Below are 21,833 nucleotides of genomic sequence, written 5' to 3' on the forward strand. Positions count from 1 at the left end.
AAATACCCAAGGGTACCTTATCCTCTCTTGAATAAAGTCTCTAATTGCTGAAGATGTCGCAAAAAAAGGATCAATCAGGGTGACTCCAATGTTCTTTTATTTAGGGTCTCTACGTGTGGATAAGCACCAGTGGTCGTTGTGAATGTTGTTTCATCAAGGGGCCTTACGTTCTCCGATTTGCAGGAACAAAAATTTCCTAAAACTAACAAGTTCTCAAAAAGATCAAAAGGTAGAGTTTACAAGGGATAAAATCTAATCTAATCCTATGAATGACTCAATGTAGGCTAGACTTAGCAAGATTCTACCAATTTCAATATTGCCATGAAATAACAACCCAACTGAAATTGATGCGATCTTCTAAGGTAACAAATGATTTTCCAATTCATCAAGGATCATGGACACTACCACAAAGGCACATATCCAAAGCTCAATGACGATTGAAGGTTTAAGTAATTCAAGTATCTCCAGTTGACCACGCAAGGCGTTCCCACAATTAGTAAGAAGCTAGTGGTTTGGAACGTGAACCTCACCAAAATCAAGCCCAACACTTAGTCCTTCAAACTTAAATACTACTTCGACTGAGAATGATTCAAGAAAGTAAACAACCATGAAGATAGCCACAAGAATTGCAATAAAACACCATAACTTCAATATTTTATTGATCTCAAAGCCAAAATAGAAAACAATTGTTTGAAATTCTTTCTTCAAACTCAATCTTGCTACAAAATAACTTTCTTCTCTCCAAAAGCTCTAATCTTCTAACTATTTCTTATTTTCTAACTTCTTACAAAATGAAAATGAGTGAGGGTATATATAGCATCCTCAATTACAATGAACGGCCCAGATCAAAAGAAGATCAACGGCTGAGATTCTGACACCTAAACCCTAATTAGGGTTTTATTACAAAAGTTCCCTTTTTATTGCACAATATTAAATGCATAGTCAAATATTTAATTTGGCACAAAAATCTAGGAAACATAGACCAATGATAATTAAGGTGCTATGTCATCTATAACAACCTCTCCTCTAGAACCTTATTCCCTTTCCAATGCTCCTTTTTAGCATATGCAATGAATCTGGACACGATTCCCTCGATCTCAGCAATAGGAATCTCAGGAAGATTCCTCATTCGTTCCTCCAAGTGAATAATCTGATCAAAGGCCTTGAGAAGAGCTGCGTCCTGTTGACGTGTATTTTGTACACTGCCTAACACAGAATAAAATACCCAAGGGTACCTTATCCTCTCTTGAATAAAGCCTCTAATTGCTGAAGATATCGTGGAAAAGGATCAATCAGGATGACTTCAAGGTTCTTGTATGTAGGGTCTCTACGTGTGGATAAGCTCTCTGTGGTATGATGTGATTTGCTGGAATCACAAGGGGACTTACATTCAATGATTGAATGTCTGATCTGCTTTGAATATTGCTGGAACACAGGATCTTACTAGCTTTGATTTAAAAAAAGGAAAAAAGAGGAGGGTGAGGAAAGAATCTAATCCTAATACTAAGAATGTAGGAGCAATGATTGATCTTCGATGAAATTCTAACTAAGTCTTGTTTTGACATCCCAGGACCATCTCCACAAGGTTAGTGTGATCTTCGAAGGAAAGCTTTATGATGTTCAAATCATCACTGCAGGCATAGACACCATCACGCAGATGCATATCAATGAAGAAGCGACAATTGAAGTTAAGCTTAAGCTGAATGATTCCAGTTGACTACACAACGCAAGTCTGCAATCAACAAACTGCTAGTAGTATGGATATACGAATTCCACCATCAATCAAGCACATTTCTTCCATTCATCTAATAACACGAAATCAAACACGAGAAGTATAAAGACCATTCAAATTGTCGAATCGACCCATAAATTTCACCATTTCTTCAATGAAGTTACAAGTCTTTTACAACAACATCTTGGCAACAATCTTTGCCTTCTCTCTCTACTCTACTCTAATTGCTTCCAACTATTCTCTAACTATTCTAACTATTTTCAACTCTCTAACTATCTATTCTAATTATTGCCTTTACAAAATGAAATGTGAGGGCTTATATAGTGCCCACAATACAATTCGATGGCTTAGATCGATTTGAGATCAATGGCCAAGATTCAACAATGAAAACCCTAATTAGGGTTTGTTACAACCATTACATAACATTTAATGCTTGACCAATGATAAAATTGTATTGCTTGGACACATGTCCTCTCTGAAAAATTCCACCAATGAATAACCGGGGTAGGTACATCGGAGTTTGTGCCACCTTCCATGAGTTAGGTACATTGAATCTGGACATGCTGAGGTGGACCACACTGACTGGAGAAGTGATGACTAGGATGCCACCTCGTCTGACACTTGTAACTTGGTAAATATTCAACTTGATGTTGTTAAGAAGCTAGCTTTAATTAATTCATCTGGAACTATCTGCTTCTTCAACGAACCCTTGTTCTAACTTCTTGTGTCCTTGATGTGCAGGATGATTGATGTACCTCACCTTGGAATACTGGATTGCAGAAGTCGCCCTTGATGACGTTAGTCCAAAGAAGGCCGTCCTTGTCGATGCTAGGCTGGAGGAGGTCGCCCTTGTCCTTGCTTGATCGTCCTTGATCTGGCTTGATTTTCCTTGAGGAGAGTCTTCCGATTTGTAGATCTTTCGAGCTTGGGAGTCGCCATCTTGACACCTACACAACATTTCACAATTAATAATATATCTTGAAGTGTAGAAAGGAAGATTCAAGATTCTAATTTTAGGAAACTTCATGATAGATCTTGAGTTGTCATTTTCTAATTTAGGATTTTCAAAGCAAAATTTAAATCTTCAAAAAAATGGTGCCAAGGTGATTACGCCATACCTCCACTTGGGAATTAATTCTAAAAAATGATGCAAAAATAGGAGAATTCGCTAGGCAAAATGTAGATCAAGACTCCCTTTAGCAGAATGCGCCCCCTTTAGCTTGGAAAAGAACTCCACCTTCCACTAGCTTCTTCAAGATCCGGAAATTCGCCTTCAAATGTCTTCAAAAATCTGGAAATTATCCTCCAATCTAGCAAGAAATACACCTCTCCAATAGCCTTCAAGATGAATTTTGCCTTCCTTAGCCTCCACACTTGGTAGAAATTCGCTCCACACAAGCTAGATTTCGCACCTCCTTCCTTGCTTCTCCAAATCGCACTTGAAAGGATGATTGAATGATTTGAATTGTGAAACAACACCTCCAATATATAGAGCGCTCACCTTCCACTTACCCATGAGGCCGACCTTGCAAGTAAAGGCAAAAAATAAAATAAAATAAAAAAAAAAAAGAAGAGGCCGACTTGATAAAATGAATAAAAATAATACCTCAAGCGCTTCATCTTTTAATTTTAATTTAATAATAATTAATTTCAAATGCCTCAATAATTAAAATTTTGATTTTTTAAAGGCATAAATTAATTATTAAATGTTTTGCGCACTTATTAAATGTCAATTTAATTTCAAAAATATTTCAAGGTTTTATTGAATTTGGCATTTAATGCAATTTGAAGGATATTGGCGCCCAAGCATGGGAAAATAATAGATATCAACAAGATCGCTCTGGTCCCTTGGAGAGGGACAGGAGCGCCTATACCTTTTGGACCTCACACTTCTTGTTTTTTACGTCCAAGACCTCATTTTTGACGTCCAAGATGGCATTTTTACTTAGAATTGCGAGTTCAATTTATTCGATCTTTGAAATGAGTGCACTTTAAAGCATTTTTGCCCTGGTCCCTTGGTGAGGGACAGGAGCGATTTCATCTTTTGTCCTTGGTCTTTGTCCTTTAGATCGCCAAATCAAGTTTGGAGGTAAGCAATGACCTTCGTTCATCTCTTCTATGCATGTTCAACCCGCCTATTCAAGGCAAAAACGTGCTTTCCCAAGATTTTCGCCCTGGTCCTTGAGTGAAGGACAAGAGCGCCATTTAGTTGTTTGTGCAAATTCTTGATCTCATCGTCCTTGAATTACCTTTAAGGCACAAAACATGCTTTCTCCATTTTATCTTAAGTCGTGAAAATGAGAAATGGTATTTCAATCGTTAGGCTATTAGGCATGTTGAACATTTCGCTCTGGTCCCTTGGAGAGGGACAGGAGCGCCCTAGCCATTTTTCATCAACTTGATGGCCTTTGTTACTTCATTCCTCCGTGAAACCTTTTAAACATCATTTTGACCTTGCGTCTTGACTTGGATTCGTCCGAATTTGGAGAGGAAGGTTAGCTAATGTGTTTTTCGCCCTAGTCCCTGGGAGAGGGACAGGAGCGATTTTGCATTTATAAGCTCACTTGTGTTTTGCTAGCTTCGAAACTTATCTTCAACGGATCGATTGCGTCTTCCTTCACCCACCTCAAACGCGAAACTTGCCTTCCTTTTGCCAAAAACTTGTCTTGAGGGAAAATCGCTCTGGTCCCTTGGAGAGGGACAGGAGCGCCCTGGCCTTTATGAGCTCATTTATGCCTTGTTAACTTTCAAAACTATCTTCAATGGGTTGATTACGTCCTCCTTCATGCCTTTGATGTCTCAATTTGTCCAAACAAGGTCAGGAATGACTCCACTAAGCTTTTTCGCTCTGGACCCTTGGTGAGGGACATGAGCGATTCGCCTTGGACCCTTGGAGAGGGAGAGGAGCGCTTTTCGCTCTGGAACCTCAGTGAAGGTCAGGAGCGAAATTTGACTTTTCGAACTCTCTATCAGGACAATTTTAATGGAATATAACATTTAAGTATAAGTGGAAGAACTTATACTTTAAGTTATATTCCATATATACTTTCAGGATGTTTGAGAGTGGTTTCAGACCTCCAGGAGTTATATTGCAAAATCTAGTTTTTTTGAGGTTTTTCAGTTTCCAGACTTAGTCAAATTTCAGGATCAGGACATTCCAAACTTAGCCAAATTTCAGGATCAGGACATCACTCAAGCCGGACTTGCTATCCTATTGATCTCCTCGACAGCACTCAAAATGCAAAGGCTAACTAACAAAACCCTAAAAGACCTAGAAAACAAACCCTAAAAAGCAAAAAACAGCAAGGGTCCCCATTTGCAATGGGGCGATGTGTGAAAACGTCACAACACGTCCCATTCAGGTTCGAGTTCCTTAATTTTCTCAATCAGGAGCATAGTAGCAAACATTTGATCTCTTTGTTCATCTGTAATCACATTCTCATCTTTGCAAAAGATGACCTTGACCCTTTTTTCCAATTCTTGAAGATCCACATCTGTCTCAACTTCGATCCTTCTGCCAAGAATAGTACATAAAACCCCAAACACCTTGTCCTGGATCGGATGGATGACCTCCTCCACTTGATTGCATTTGGCGCTAGTGTCCTCGAAGAGAACTTCCTTCATCTGGAGTAAAGTAGACCACTGGAGCAAATTATGAGCTCCTCCATCCATTATCTTTTCTTCTACTAAGGTCTTCCTCGATGTCTGCCTGATTACTTGAAGGACAGGAATGATGACATCTTTAGTATGAGCAAAGGCGGCTACTGTTATCATTAGGTTGTGGATGATCTCAAGGACCTGGATAGCCCGATGAATGGTCTGCATCATTCTTGTTGCAAACTCAATGGCAACTGCATGGGATTTGTCAATCCAAGAGCTCATAAGCTGGACCAAGCTCTTAACTTTCTTTGCTTCACCAATTGATTCAAGGGGAAGTGCTTGCATGGGAGATACTGCTGGATCCTGACGTCCCAAGGGCTGACTGAGGTGGCTAAAGTAGCTTCTCCAAGCACCGACCTCTCTCTCAAGTTTTCTACTCTTTTCCATTTCATCCTTAAGTTTATCTTTAAGTGCCTCAAATGAATCGGTTGCCTCATCCAATGCCTGCTCGGTGGTGAGTGGACCAAGCTCAACGGTTTCTACATCATATTCTTCTGCAAGGATTTCACCCTCGTACTTGTCCACTGCCGGTGTAGCTATCTGCAACTTCCTGGATCCAGTCTCATCTCTGATCATCTTGGACATTTTGGTGGCCTTCTTCTTTTCTGTCACTCTCTGAGAATCTCCAACAAGGCTATCTAAATCAATCACATTATCTTCATCTTCGATCACAATTACCCTTGTTAATCTCTCCTTCAACCAATCTGGAATGGCGGACCTTGTCTCTCTAACTTGTATTTCTTTAGGTAGTGACTCTTCTTTCCGAAGAGGAGACGTCGCTTCATCGTCATTCTGGTCTTCATGTAGCTCATTGACTTGGGGAGATTGACTTGATGAACGTTGAGATGCCTGTCTTCCTTCATGTTTATCATTTTGAACTATTGACTCCATAGATTCCTCAACTTCAAGTGTCCTCTTCTCTTGTCGAGAAGATGTGCCGGATGAGCGATCTCGATTGGCCTCTTGCTTCTTCTTGGAAGATTCTCTTTTCTCAGGTCTTTCCTTCCTCTTCGCACCTCTATGGTGGGGATTGCCTTCACTTACGCTTCTGGGGTGAAGATTGTCTTCGCTTGTGCTTCTAGGATGAGGATGGCCCTCACTTACGCTTGCTCCTTCTGCCGACCTTTCCTCCAAGGTAAAAGTCATTGATATATTCTGCTCTCTCAACTTTTGATGTTGCACATCAACCCATTTGCGAGTACAAGACAAAACTGGAGCCATCAAAGTTTTCAAGTCCACAACCTCAGGTTCATTCCAATCTATCTTTACTACCTTGTCCTCTCTATCATAAGAGGATTGAAGGTGCCTGCCACTGTCCTGAGCTTGATCGGCCACTCTGTAAACTTTGCATTTCCTGATGAAATCCAAAGGCAATCTGGAATGCATCTTTCTCTTCACTTCCAAATCATCTGAGAGATTCATCCAAAAGTCCTCTACCTGACATTCATGTTTGTATTTTCTACCAACTGTCTCTTCTATATACCCATAAGGATCATAATTCTCCCTCAATGAAAAGAATGAAAACGAATACAAGGCCAACTCCCTTTTTGCATCATCTAAAGCTGGAACATTAGGGCATACCTCAACTGAATTTCCTAATATGATAGGTACAGGAATTCCATTTCCATGCCTGTGTCTGAATGCCTTCGCATAAGCTGCCAGTTGCCTAGTCACCTCAAGTAGTACTATCCTGTCTGTCGGATATCTTGGCAACATGTATGGAGGTGAAGGACACCCATGAACTCTAATATATGTAAACTTCTGGAATTGGATAAACCAAGCACCATACCTCTTTACAAGTTCCTGTGCCTCCTGAGATAGCCGGTTATGAATCTCGCCTTGCAGTGTCCTAGTGATGTTCATTGTGAAGGTATCATTGACTAACTTGTAATTACTCCCCGGTGGATGATGCAAATGAACATAAGAGTCACAAACTCTGACTTCTCCAGGTCCTCTTCCAATTGCTCCTCTGTGAGGTAATCCTGCATATTCAAAACTCCTGATTAAGGCATACATGATGTACGAACTCATGTGGAAGGATTTAGTAGCCTTCAGTCTTCTCAACTGTACGTCCAAGCAATGGCTAATAATTCTAGCCCAATGAATTGTTCCTTTTCCTTGAACTATCACTTGGATGAAGAAGAACATCCACTTCTCAAAATAGAAGGCTTGAGGAGCCCCTGTAACTCGATTGAGTAAGGTTATCAAATCTCTGTACTCCTCCTGGAAGTCGATCCTATGTGGTGTATTGGGAATCTTGCTCAGGCGAGGATGACTTTTGAGTAGCCAATTCTTGTTGATGATGCTCAAGCAAGTGTCTGGATCATCTTCGTACATGGATCTGGCTCCTTCCAAGCTTTTGTAAATCATGTCTTTATGTTCTGGTAGATGAAGAGCTTCACTTATGGCCTCATCTGAAAGATAAGCCAAAGTGTTTCCTTCCTTGGACACGATCGATCTTGACTGTGGGTCATAATGGTGGGCACATTCGATCATCAGCTCATGGCACTGGACTGCAGGAGGGAAGCCGGCCGCCTTGACAATGCCACTTTCAATTATTCTCCTTGCGACAGGTGATGGCTTGCCAATGTAAGGGACCTCTCAAAACTTCTTCACACTGAAGTTTCCCAAGTTGGTATCTCCAATGTTGCTCCATTTTGACACGATCTTGGTCTCCATTTCTTCATTCCTTTGATCTTCCTTCATGAGGGCTGGACGGCTGGTGGATGCTCCTGGCTTTGGGGTCGCCATCTCGACACCTACACAACATTTCATAATGAGCAATATACCTTGGAACGTAAGATATAGATTAAGTTTAAGCTTTAAAGTTAGGAAACTTCATGATAAATCTTTGAATTATCATTTCCTACATATGACGATTATGCAATTGGAAATTCAAAATTTCAAAAATTTCAAAATTGGGCTAGGAAGATCTTCACCATACCTTTCTTGGAGAACTAGCTCTAAAAAAAGATGCAAAAATTAAGGAATTTGCTAGGCAAAATGAAGATCGAAATCTTCTAGCAAAGGCGCCTCCTTCATCAACTTCACCACCTTGTGGGTCTTCAATGTCTTGAGGAACAATTCGCTCTACCTCCAATAAAGTTCGCACTCCCCTTGGATTGAGATTTCGCACCTCTCCTTGGATCAAGATTCGCACCTTTCCTTGGATCAAGATTCGCACCTTTCCTTGGATGAGATTTCGCTCCTTCTATGGCTTCTCCAAATCGCATTTGAACAAATGAATGAATGATGGATTAAAATCGCTCAACACCCCTCCACTATATAGGCGCTCACCTTGGCAATTTCCAGTAGGCCGACTTGGTGGAAATGAAGCAAATAATAAACAAAATTAAATAAAAAGGAGGCCGACCTTTATAAAATATTTAAAATAAAACCCCAAGCGCATTCCTTTCATTTAATAATTTAATTAATTAATTAAATGCCTTCGCAATTAAATTTCGATTTTTAAAAGGCTAAATTCAATTATTAAATGCCTCCTGCGAACTCATTAAATGCCAATTTTAATTAAAAAATATTCCAAAATTTTATCGAATTTAGCATTTAATGCAATTCAAAAAGATGTTGGCGTCTAGTATGGGAGATACTTGGGACACCAAAAATATCGCTCTGGTCCCTGGGTGAGGGACAGGAGCGCCTCATGCATTTTAGCCTTCTAATTCTTGTTTTTCACGTTCAACACCTCATCCTGGACGCCCAAAATGGCATTTTACTTGAATATTTCGAGTTTGATCCATTCAATTTTTTGGACGAATGCTCCTTAGAACCATTTTCGCCCTGGTCCCTTGGTGAGGGACAGGAGCGATTTTGCCTTTTACCCTTGGTTTTTGTCTTTTCCAATCGCCAATGCAAGCTGTGAGGTAGGCAATGGTCATTATTGTTTGCTTCATGCATGCTTAATTCGCCTTCTCAAGACAAAACGAGTCCTTCTAAGGATTTTCGCCCTGGTCCTCCAGTGAAGGACAGGAGCGAACTTTGCATTTGAGCTTGAATTTGTTGACTTTTGACGTTAACTCCTTGTTCATCGTCCTTCGAAAGGCATTGTGGACTTTGCATGACCTTGCCTTGATATGGTTTTGGAAGGAAATGACTAGTTTAATAGAAATCGCCCTGGTCCTCCAGTGAAGGACAGGAGCGAACTTTAGTCCATGGCGCAAATCCTCAATCATATTGATATCAAATTGTCTTCAAGGCGTGAAATGTTATTGCTTACTCCATCTTGAATGTTTGAAACGAAAGTAGCCTCTTAAAATTAGGCATACTTGGATATTTCGCTCTGGTCCCTTGGAGAGGGACAGGAGCGCCTTGGCCATCTCCATCAAGTTCTCGTGGTCTTCGCAACTTTGTTCCTCTTCGAAGCGTTCCTAATATCATCTCCATCATGCGCCTTGGCTTGGATCCGACCAAACTTGGAAGGGAAGTCTTGACAATCTATATTTCGCCCTGGTCCCTTGGAGAGGGACAGGAGCGATCTTGCATTTATAAGCTCACTTGTATTTCGCCAACTTTCAAATTTGTCTTCAATGGAGCGATTAGGCCTTCCTTTACTCATCCAAATCATGAGATTCGTTTTAACCTTGCGGGAAATTTGCCTTGTGAGGAAATCGCTCTGGTCCCTTGGAGAGGGACAAGAGCGCCTTGGCCATTATGGGCTTACTTTGCATTTTGCAACCTTAAAAATTATCTTCAACGGGTTGATTGTGCCTTCTTTCCTTCATCTCAAGCTTGAAATTCGCCTTGCCTTGGTCCAAAAATTGTCTTGAGGGAAAATCGCTCTGGTCCCTAGGAGAGGGACAGGAGCTACCTTTGAAATTCACTTTGGTCCCTTGGTCAAGGACAGGAGCGCCCATTGCAACTTGGGTTGATTTTCAACTTTGTAGATGGCTCAAGTTATATTCAATAAGCAAAACGAACTTTCCTTGTCCTCCTCAAATCGCGAAATCATTTAAATCTGGTGAGGACAATGCAATTTAGGAATTCAAGCTCCGGTCCTTCAGTGAGGGACAGGAGCGATTTTGTCATTTTAGCATATTTCCTTACTAGTTGGTCGCTCACATTGAATTCAATGGACAAAACGTGCCCTCCTTGACCTCTTCCAATCAAAAATTTGCCTTAGTCCTGCAAGGGCAGTGCAATTCTAAAAAACAAGCTCCGGTCCTTCAGTGAGGGACAGGAGCGATTTTGTTCCTTAGGGTCAAGATATCATCATTTTGCAAGCTATGACCAAGAGTCAAAATCCAAAAATGTCCAAGGAGATGTGCTTGAGGAAAATCGCTCTGGTCCCTGGGAGAGGGACAGGAGCGAACTTGCCTTGAACCTTCAAAATTCATCATTTTTGAGTCTTTGAAATCTTCAAAATATTCAATTTACGTCCAATTTGTCCTTCTGGAGACCCTACATAAAACAATTTAAACAAGTCAATAACCAATTTGCACTAAATATCATTTTCGCCCTGGTCCCTAGGAGAGGGACAGGGGCGATTTCACCTCTGCAGGCCAAAATATCCACATTTTTTGATCTTCAATGACTTGACAAGGCAAAATTAGGTCATCCCCAAGGCCAGGGGCAAGTTAGCACACCTTAAAAAATTTGGTCAAAATTCACCCGGACAAAATTGCACAATCCCATCATTAAAATGCTATCACTTAATCATAACTTGAATGTGCCCTCAAAATCTTAACTAGACCCATCCTGAGACAAACTTGACTTCCTGGCAGGTTCATCCTAATTCAAAATTTGCAATCTCTGCGAGGATGCTTAATAATCTTTCAAAATTAGACTGGACTCTGGCTTGAAAATATCAAAAGGCCACTCCTAAAGCTTAACCCTAACCCAGATGACTCACTCATTTAATCAAAACCCTAAAGGCAGAGAGAAGAAAAGGCAAAACAAGAGCAAAAAGAGGGGGTCCCCATTTTAATGGGGCGATGTGTGAAATGGTCACAACACTACTATAGTCCTATTCTTTCTTTCAGCTACCCCATTTTGTTGTGGGTTATAAGGTACAGTTAACTCCCTCTTAATCCCAGCATTTATACAATAATCTTTAAACATATTAGAAGTGTATTCCCCCCCATTGTCTGTTCTTAAGGTTATGATTTTCTTACTTGTCATGTTTTCTGCAAGAGCTTTGAATTCCTCGAATTCAAAAAGGATTTCTTCAGACTCTTTGTACCTCAGAAAATATATCCAGGTCTTCCTAGAATAATCATCTACAAATATTACATTATATAAAAATCCCCCTAAGGAGGGTACAGACATGGGTCCACATAAATCAAAATGAACTAATTCTAATACATTTTTAGATTTATTGTTGCTAGAATTGAAAGACCCTCTAGTATTCTTTCCCAAGGCACACCCCTTGCAAGCTCCTTCAGAACTGTGACTTAGCTTGGGTAAGCCAATCACCATCTTCTCTATCTTAGGTAGGGCATGGAAATCAAGGTGCCCTAATCTTTTGTGCCAAAGATCATTCAAATCTGGAGTCTCATGAATCAAGGCTTGAGGTGGAGTGGTGCAAAGTCTATAGAGGCTCCCTTGTCTTACTCCAATGGTATGGGCTTTCTTGATGGTGGAGTTCTTTGGCCAAGCAAGTACCTTTCCTTCCATAAAGGTTAATTTGTAACCCTCATCTTCAAGTGCAGAAACTGGGACAAGGTTTCTCTTTATACCAGGTACAAATAGAACTCCAGTCAGCTGTAGGGATATACCTGACTTTAGGTTGATATTGCAGGTTCCTATTCCCATAACTGGATAATTTGAGTCATCACCAATCATCACTTCTTCATTTGAATTTTCCACAAGTGTATCTAGGTGCTCACAAAATCCAGTGATGTGTCGAGATGCTCCGCTGTCAATCACCCATGTGTTGGAACTGGAGGTGACTTGACTAGAGAGGGCTGAGTAGAAGACTAGTTTCTCGGAATCACTCCCTTTCTTAACTTCTACCATTGAAGCCTGCTACTCGATCCTGTCTGGACACTTCATTGCATAGTGCCCATATTGGTCACATCTAAAACATTGTACTTCAAAAATGTCTCTCGTCTTCTTTGAAGACCCCTTTCCATTTGAGTTGTTGTCTCTCTTTCTCTTAAAGTTCTTCTTCTTTCCTTTCTTGTGGGAATTAGAGTTTAGAACTTGAATGTCCTCATTACCATTGTTTTGTTTTACTCCTCCTGTGACAAGTCGAGATTCCTCTTGAATGCAATCGGTTTTCAATCTATCAAACTTAGGAAATTTAGAACAAGCACTGATTCCTTGAATGAACGATTCCCATGAGGTAGGAAGTCCATTTAGGGCCATCATAGCAAGTTCTTTGTTGTCTACTAGATGTCCAATAGTGGATAGTTGATCCCTAAGCTCAATGATCCTCAAGAAATAGGATGTAATTGTCTCTCCTTTATTCATCTTTATATGGTGTAGTTGATTCTTCAAGGTGAGAGCCCTGCTAGTGTTGTCGATTTCATAAATGTCAGCTAGGGCTTTGAACATCTGAAAAGTCGTCTCATATTTAGAAATAACTGGCACAATGTGATCTCTCACTGAATCCACAATTATCTTAAGAGCCTTCTCACTGTCCTTGCTCCACTGAATTTTCTCCGTATCATCAGAGGGTTCAGGAATTTCACTTTTGACATGGGAGTCAATTTTATTTTCTTTCAAAACAAGCATGATCCTGAATTTCCAAGATACAAAATTGGATGCTCCATCTAGTCGATCTTCAAACCTAACTCCGATTGCCATTAGGATTATAGGAATGTGATCTACTAAGAGTCGGGTGAAAGTCTATATGATCGTTACAGAATTTAATTTGATCTTCCTTAACTTAGCTTTGATACCATGTTAAGTTTATTCAAATTTTGTGATCAAGAGGATAGAAGAGATGAAGATATAATCTGAAATTAAATTTAAACTGTTTTAGTGTGAATGGAAGGATGCACAACACTTATCGATTGCTGTATTGTTTTCCTCCTCATCGTATGAATGTTATATATATGTGAATGAGAGGGTACGTAGTGAAGAGATATATCTTCCCACGTGGGAAGACACATCTCTTCCCTACGTACCACTCATGATAACACAACACTTTAACAAACACTAAGATCATCGCTTGCTTGATTGATCGTAAGGAATGCGATTTACCATGAATCGCTTAATCACAACCTTCGTTAACATGAAAACGGTGTGATCGGTGGCAAATACCATAATTCGATTTTGATTTTATTTATCATTTATTGTTAACGTATATACTAATAGTTTATCTATTATTATATATGTTAACATGTAATCAATTTATCATACATCGGAATTATGAAATTTTACGATTGACGCTACAAGAATTAACACTCATTCTATCTCTATATGTTCTCAACTTGCACACTCTAAGATCGAGGTGATCAAAAAGAGTAGAATTCAAGTCGATTATATACATTTATATGGAATTGATCTAACGCCTTGTGAGAGTTATTACATTTTGTGAGGCCATACCATGCAATCATGAAGCTAATAACTATATGTATATCTAGCCACCAACCAAGAAGGAAACCTGATCATAGCCTTTAAAAAGACATTTTAGAGGTTGTACCATTCAATAGAAGCATACAAATTGTTAGTCTCTATCTACCAATTTAAATGAATATTGCAATCAATTTGTGTATGATCTGGGCATGTAATGAGTGTATTTAGCATAAAATGTCTATTTTTACATTTGATGATATTGCTTACCCGACAACGTATTAATTGTTCGTATTAAGTTTTTGTCAATTCGAGTAGTTATAAACGTCGGTTGGTTGACAATTGTGTTCCTCTTGGAAACCGTTGGGTCCTTTAAATATATTGTGTATCGTCAAAGAAGGTCGTATCATGTAGTGGGATCAATTGTAATCCTTGGTCAACCATCTTTGGTCATCTTTTTTGTAATAATTCCATTATCATCTCTTAGGAATTTGAACAATGAGGAAGAAAGTTCAAGCTTGCAAACTAAGTTTGCATGCAAGTGAATTGTTGGTCTTCCATTAACTCTACAAGCCATTCAACTCACATATTGTCCACGCCATACTTATGTTGGGAGGTGTTGTATACATATACACATACACACATATATAGATATGTATATATATTTATCATAGTTTCGGGATGCGCTAGGACTCTCCAAGTCTTGGCGAGTTCCGAGCTGAGTGACCCTAGCCGAGTCTCAAGGGTTCGGGACTCTTCAGGAACTCGCTCTAGGCAAGACTCACTAGAAACTAGTTTTTTTGCTGAGTCTTGCCGAGTTTTTGCCGAGTCCTGAGTTGGGTCAGCCGTGCCGAGTCCGAGTCTTGTTTCTTGATATTTATATATATCCATATAAACTGATTAACTAAAGATTATATGCTTTTTAAACCTGTAGACCAGCAATATATATTAACAAATTTTCAGGGAGCTCACTTAATCTGGTTAATTTATTTTCTACATTTGTTATTAACTATTTCATAAAATGCCCTTATTCAAGATGATGGAAAAATGTTTGACAAAATAAGTGTTTTGATTATTTAAGTGAAATAATTGCTTTCATTGCATTATTGTAATAATTCAATGGCACTAGTATTTAAATTTTCAAAGATCCTAGACTGTTTACTGCTGGATCCAAGTTAATCATTGTAGTAGATCCTTAGTTGGTTTATAGGCTAAATCCTAATTTAATTTTTAGTACTTTTTTCTCCTTGTTGGGTGTGTATTGGAATTGGGTGAATTAGTCAAACATTGTGGCATTGATGCAATTCGACTAGCATTTGGTCAGTTTGGCTTGATTGAAATTCGCATTCACTATTAGATGATTTGTCTCATTCAATTCTATGATTTACTTATATTGTAAATTGGATGGCCATCCTCTAATATCTTTCAGTTAATTCCATTGTCATCATTCTAGTCTCTGTATGTTTTCACCTTGACCATATCAAGAATTTGGTGATTAGAAAGAGCTAGGATTCAAGTGATTGCAAAATGAAATTGTGGATTTGAGCTAACGCATTGCAGGGGTTATTATATTGCTATTATTCTCAAGAAAATCAAGGGATGCCCAAGTGTCCCTTGGTTGTCCTAAGAATGGAAAGCAATCCTCTAATCCCATGCAAAGGGGACTGTTGGAAATGTTGTCAAAGGTACAAAGACGAAGTTGGCATTGATGTCAAAGTCATGTCAAGAAGGGTTTTGTTGTCTAAGCATATTATCATTAATGTATGGACGAGATTGTTAGAAGGTTGTCATTGATGTCAAAGGTGTATTGAAGATTGTTGGAGAGCTTATTGTGATTAGTTAACAAAGGACGTTTCCCTTGAAAATGCTTTTCTAGAAGAATGGATGCCTCTCTTCATAAGACCATGCAATGGTATTGAAGAGCACACGATTATACCGAGAGGGCGGGGGGGGAGGGGGGGGGGTGTGTGAATCAATATAACAATGAATTTTACCAATTTAAACTTTATTAATCATAAGAGCACATTATTCACTATCCTTCAACAATCATGCACAAAGTAAAGACATCATAACACAATGTTTTACGTGGAAACCCAAATGGGAGAAAACCACGGAAGATTATTGCTTTTATATCTGTTCTTTTACGATGTTTGTAGGCACCAACCCCTAACTTAGTTTGTGAGCACCAACTCCCACTTTCAAATTTGTAGGTACCAACCCACTAGAAGCACCAACTCCCACTTCTGATTTGTGAGCACTTGCCTACTAGAGGCACCAACCCCACATTCAATATTCCACCTTTTCAAGGATGATGGATGATCCCAATCTTCTCAACTTTTTCTTTTTATCTGCTATGAAATGAGCACAAAAGCCTGTTCACAAATCTGCTATAAAGTCTCTTATAAATCTGACATGAAGTCTTCCTCAAATCTACAGCAATGTCTCCCTAAAATCTTCCACAGAAAACTGATCACAAACTCTCTATCATTTCTTCAATATGCTGCATAAATCAGCTGTGATCTTTCACAGATCTTCATTGCTATTAAATCTGCATACATTCTCTTCATATATCCGTCTATATTTTCCTCATGAGTCTGCATATATTCTCCTTAAATTCTGCTCTCCTCAATTTCTTAATCTGCACATATCCATGTATCTTGTCGTATATTCTGCATATATTTCTGCATTGAACTTTCTTCTGATTTGCAGATCTGTAGGTGTCAAGTATATCTTTATTTTTTCACACTACACACATCTCTCATACTACAATTCTGATATATATATATATATCTTCTTCTTAAAAGATGTGACTTTTTATCAAGAAACATCATGCTTCGAATGTTTTCATTAATGGTATGCAACCCTTGGTCATTAGTTTCAATTGCACATTTTCCTTAACCCACATTAAATTCTATTTAATGTTTTCTAAATCCAAATTGCACCTGTTCAGAATATTTGTTGACTATTCTTAAACATAACTCTTAATTATTTCTCTTTGATCGAAACTTCCGTTTAAGCAACTAATATTCATAATCATACTTTAATACTTATTTATCTTTCCATAGTCACTTTGTTTTCTTATCAACTTGTGAGTACGTATACTTTCTAATCGCTGTTATTTTTATTTGTTTTATCAATGCTGGATGTCTATGTTCACTGCTCCTTTTAATTACCAGTCTTCATCAAATCGCTGACTTTAGAAACTTGACTATCGCTGCCATTAGACATTAGTAATAAAATGATGCTTTATCAATATGAATTACTGCTTACCAACCGTATCTTATTAAACACCAATATTTACATCCTTAGCAAGCAATTATGCGCTTTGTCTCTGGAATCACTTTGTCATGTATCACTGCGAACTCAGACCCGCTGCTTTGTCCTATGTTTGTATTTTAATTTATATTATTGACTGCATGTATTTATCGCTGCCACCTAATTCTAAACAAATCGGCACCTTAGAAGAAATGAACTGCTGTGTAATTGTTGCCCATACATGTATCACTGTATTCATTTACTGACTTTAATTATAGTAGTTTCAACTATTTTTGTACCGGCTTGCTTCTCAATAATTACTCGCTGCATTTATCATTGTCTATGAATTGCCTTGTCTTCATAACAATTCACTGGCTCATATTATTCAATATTAACCATAATAAGAATCGGCTTGTATTATGAATCAGACTTTATATGATGTTGTCTCAATCAACAAAAACCTCTTAAGAACATGTTAATATCATATAACATTGATATATGTCTTTGAATTTAGACTTCAAACATTAATAGCAATCTCTCTGAACTATACAATTCTCTCTTGCTCCAAATGCATAACTTCAATCACTGTTAATGAAGTTGGCCATATCGATATAGTGGCCTTTGGCCTTAATGAGATATACTTTATTTTATTTTGACGTTAATAATGATTAAACCAACAATCGTATTCATATATCTTCTTGACATGACTCTGATAGTAACGACAACTTGATCATCGGACCTTTGACATCAATGACAATACTTCCAACAGGTATAAATAGAAGAATAATGAGAAATAAAATAAGTGTTTTTGCAGTGAAGATTATTCAAAGTTAAGAAGATATAAAATAAGATTGATTTGAAGGTAAATAAGAGCATTTTAAAAGGCAATCAACATAAAGAAGTGTTAACAAAAGGTGATGTCTTCTCAAAAGGTCACCTCTATTCAAAGAGATGTCTCTTTTCATGAAGAGGCATAAGGATATGTAGATATAAAAACTAAAAGTGATAGTGAAATGTGAAGATGAGTGAGTAGCAAGAAAAGAATATCATTCAAATATGAAAAACAGACCCTTGAAGAGGAATAAGAGCAAAATTATGAAGGAAGTTTAAAGAATATCTCAGATCTAGATGAAAGAATATTACAGATCTAGAAGAAAGATGTGCAGATTTGTAAAGCATTTATGGCAGATTTATAAAGAAGAGTTTTACACAGATTTGTGAAGCATTTATAGCAGAATTTTAAGGAGAAGTCATGACTATTCAAGTGGTCATCTCCTTTGAGAAGGATCACATCTCTTCATACTAATATGAAGATATATATTGGCGTAAGAAATGTGAAGTGTGTGTTTATATATATCTATATATATCACAATAAACATTTGAAGATGAACAAAATGTTCAAAGGCAGTGATTAGTATTTAGAAGTTTGTTATCAAAGAACATACCCATTCAAAGGGTTGTCTCTTTCCTAAGAGTTGTATCTTTTCATGAAGACAGAGATATAAGATGTGGGTATGACTTGAGAAGATAAATTGAGCTTATTGAAATGGAATAAGAGATGTGAGTGGAGAATAAAGATATATCATTCAAACATAATCAAATTTATTAATGAAGAGATGCAATTAACATGTGAAACGAAGAGTTATGTTTTAAAGGTGAAAGGAGATGTCTCTAAATGAAATTGCCTCTCTTGGGAAGAAATAAAGAGAGCATTGCGTGAGAGACAGAAAGTGTGGATTGAACAAAGAGTGATATCAACTATAAACTAGCAGATCCAAATATATGAAGAGCAGACTTTTAAGAAGTATATATGCAGAATTTATAAAGGATTTATGTGCAATAGTATAGAAGATTTAATAAGAAGACTTATAAGAGTTTATAAGCAAATTTATTGAATATTATATGAGCAGATATATGAGAGTATGTGAGCAGATTTATGGAAAATTATAAGAGCAGATTTAAGGGCAGAATTTGAGGATATGATACAGCAGATTTATGAGCAGCATATGAAGGATTATCTGTGTGAATGAAGGGCAAGATAAAGAAGAGGTTACAGCATATATATATGAGGAGATTTATGAGATTCTTTTAATCTCATTTTATGAAGACATTGGAATGAATTTATGAATGATTTTTGAAAGAGTATTGTAAAGACTTCAACAAGGTAATGAGCAGACTCGTGGAGAAAATTTGAAAAATTTGCATACATTTATCATATTGTACTTAAGATTGGATCCTTCTATTCTAAGAGATTGGTAGGTTGGTGCTTACAAATTCAGAAGTGGGAGCTGGTGCTTCTAGTGGGTTGGTGCCCACAAATTGAATGAGGGTTTGGTGCCTACAAAATTTGTAAAAGGAGTATTGATAGAAGCAATATTTTATCATGGTTTTCTCCAGTAAGGGTTTCCATGTAAATGTCGCGTGTTATTGTGTTCTTATCATGTGCATGATTATTGATGTTGAGTTAATGATGTTATTGTGATTGATAAAGTTTTAAATTGGTAAAGTTGCATTATACTGATTCACTGCCCGCCCTCGCCCTCCCCCACCTCTCTGTATAATCATGTGCTCATCAAGGGAAACATCTAGCATATATGTTTTCTCCTTGTCCATATCAAGAATTTGGTGATTAGAAAGAGCTAGGATTTAATTGATTGCAAAAAAATTATGGATTTGAGCTAACGCCTTGCGGGAGTTATTACATCCCTATTATTCTCAAGAAAATCAAGGGATGCCCAAGTGTCGCTTGGTTGTACTGAGAATGGAAAGCAATCCTCTAATCGTGCTATTCAAGGGGGACATCTATTCCTACCAAAGATGAGGAGATTTCTTTGTCCCTATCTCTCATCTTGGGGACATCCCTGTCCCAAAAACATCTGGTTTTTCATAGGAGATGCAACCCTATGGAACACTAGTCTCTGGTGAGGACTTGCCAAAAACTAGCCAGCTAATAGAATTTTAGTTTTCATATTTTATTTCTAATGTTCTTTTTTGCATGGTTTGCATTTTTTTCAATGATTATTTAGAATTTTACTAGCTATGCATACTCAAAATTTACTTTTTATTCCTTCCAAAGTATTTCACATGTTATTTATATTTATTTTTAACGTGAAAAATTTTGCAGAATATTTTAACAAATCTTGAGTCTGCCAAAATTTGGGTTTCCCAAGTTTTAAAACTATGAACAGGACATGTCCATTCAGATTTCATCACACAAATATGTAGTGTAGAAAAACATGTGTAAGTTAGTTTCTTATGATCTGTTGAAAGATGTACATGTTGCAAGGATCACAGAGTTGGATTGTTGACCCCTTGCTAGATGGGTTTCTAGATGTTTTCTTTGAATGAATCTGTGTCTTAATCCAGTCATAAAGAGCAAAATTTAACCTGGGACCTAGTTTAGGCAACGTGTCTGCTTACACTTGAAGTTTGTGCTGGCTGGGATCACCTGTCCCCAACCCATCACATCTGCTAGGTTACATAGTTATTTGTACATTATACTGCCCTACTGTAACTAGATGTAATTTTGAGTCTGATTTGACCTGCTTTGGTCAGTCATGGACATTAATATAATTCATTTTCCTTTATCTCTTTCTTTCTTCTTTGAATGGGAAGAAACTGGCTTAGGTTGTTTCATGTCATTTTAGATTTTTCTTTACTTTTGTTTCTTATAGCAAGAGCTGTCAATTGAGATGTAAGTAGACATCAAAGGATGTCCTCTCTCTACAAGAGATGTCTTTTGCAGTAGATTTATCCTCCTAAATATCCAAAACATATACTCTACTCCACTGTACAAGTATTAGGTACCAGTGCTTCCACTACATCTATTATATGTTCTGCTATAGTTAAAATCTTTCATTTTGAATATTTTACCAGTTACTGATTTAAAATTACAAGCTTATTTGTTGTTTCCATTTTCCTTCACTTGAACAAATTAGAAGGAAAATGTTTTCTTTAAACCATCATAAGTTAAGAGTATCTTTCTGCAGGTATTTCGACTTGTCTCGTTATGGTTCAATTTTTCATCAAATCAGAAAGTAATCCATTCCATGGTCAACACAATAAAAAAGGTGTGGCATGCAACTTTGTAATATTTAGTCTCATTTCATTTAGGAATGGTTTCAATGTAATAAATAGGCTTAAAGAATCATTTATGCATGACTAGAAAATATATTCTTGTAGCTATATGGCACCATTGATATGCTAAGGATTTATCTTGTATGCACAAGCAGGTTCAATCATATAAATTTCTTCCATTAGTGTATCAAATTGCATCAAGAATGGGCAGTTCAAAGGACAGTCAAGGACTCCATAGTTTTCAGGTAGCTTACACAAGGAAGGTCTTTTAAAGTTATTCACAATTCATAGTTTTATTAATTTCCAAGGAAGCAAACTAACTGTCACCTACAGAATTCATTTGATTCTACATGATATTAGGGTATTTTATCTAAACTTTGTGTTTATCATAGATGCAATTGTTATTGACTATTTGTATCAATGTGGCTACTACATGTGCAGTTTGCTTTGACGTTTATTGTTAAAAAAATGGCACTTGATCATCCACATCATACAATATTTCAGGTAACAATACAGTACACAAAATCTACAGCTTCTTCAGCTTTATAGTTTTTAACTTTAAGTAATTAAAGAGTTAGAATTAACTGCATAGATTTCCTTTGATATTTTCTATCAAGCCCAAGAGCTGATTCAT

The 21,833-nt window shown here is 37.6% G+C and overlaps 1 protein-coding gene across 3 annotated transcripts in view; it reads left to right on the plus strand.

The window, feature by feature from the left end:
* LOC131038950 (serine/threonine-protein kinase ATM) overlaps positions 1–21,833 on the plus strand; it is a 417,584-nt gene that overhangs the window by 331,129 nt on the left and 64,622 nt on the right. For all 3 annotated transcript variants that reach the window (XR_009104579.2, XM_057971562.2, XM_057971563.2), the window contains exons 63-65: positions 21,112–21,192; positions 21,355–21,444; positions 21,641–21,703. Coding sequence is in view for 2 of the 3 variants with exons in the window: in XM_057971562.2 (XP_057827545.2) it covers positions 21,112–21,192; positions 21,355–21,444; positions 21,641–21,703 (234 nt within the window). In the remaining variant the exon portion in view is untranslated. The remainder of the gene's footprint in view (positions 1–21,111; positions 21,193–21,354; positions 21,445–21,640; positions 21,704–21,833) is intronic.

The sequence above is a fragment of the Cryptomeria japonica genome, chromosome 3 (assembly GCF_030272615.1).
Source record: "Cryptomeria japonica chromosome 3, Sugi_1.0, whole genome shotgun sequence".
In the NCBI taxonomy this organism is placed as follows: Eukaryota; Viridiplantae; Streptophyta; class Pinopsida; order Cupressales; family Cupressaceae; genus Cryptomeria; species Cryptomeria japonica.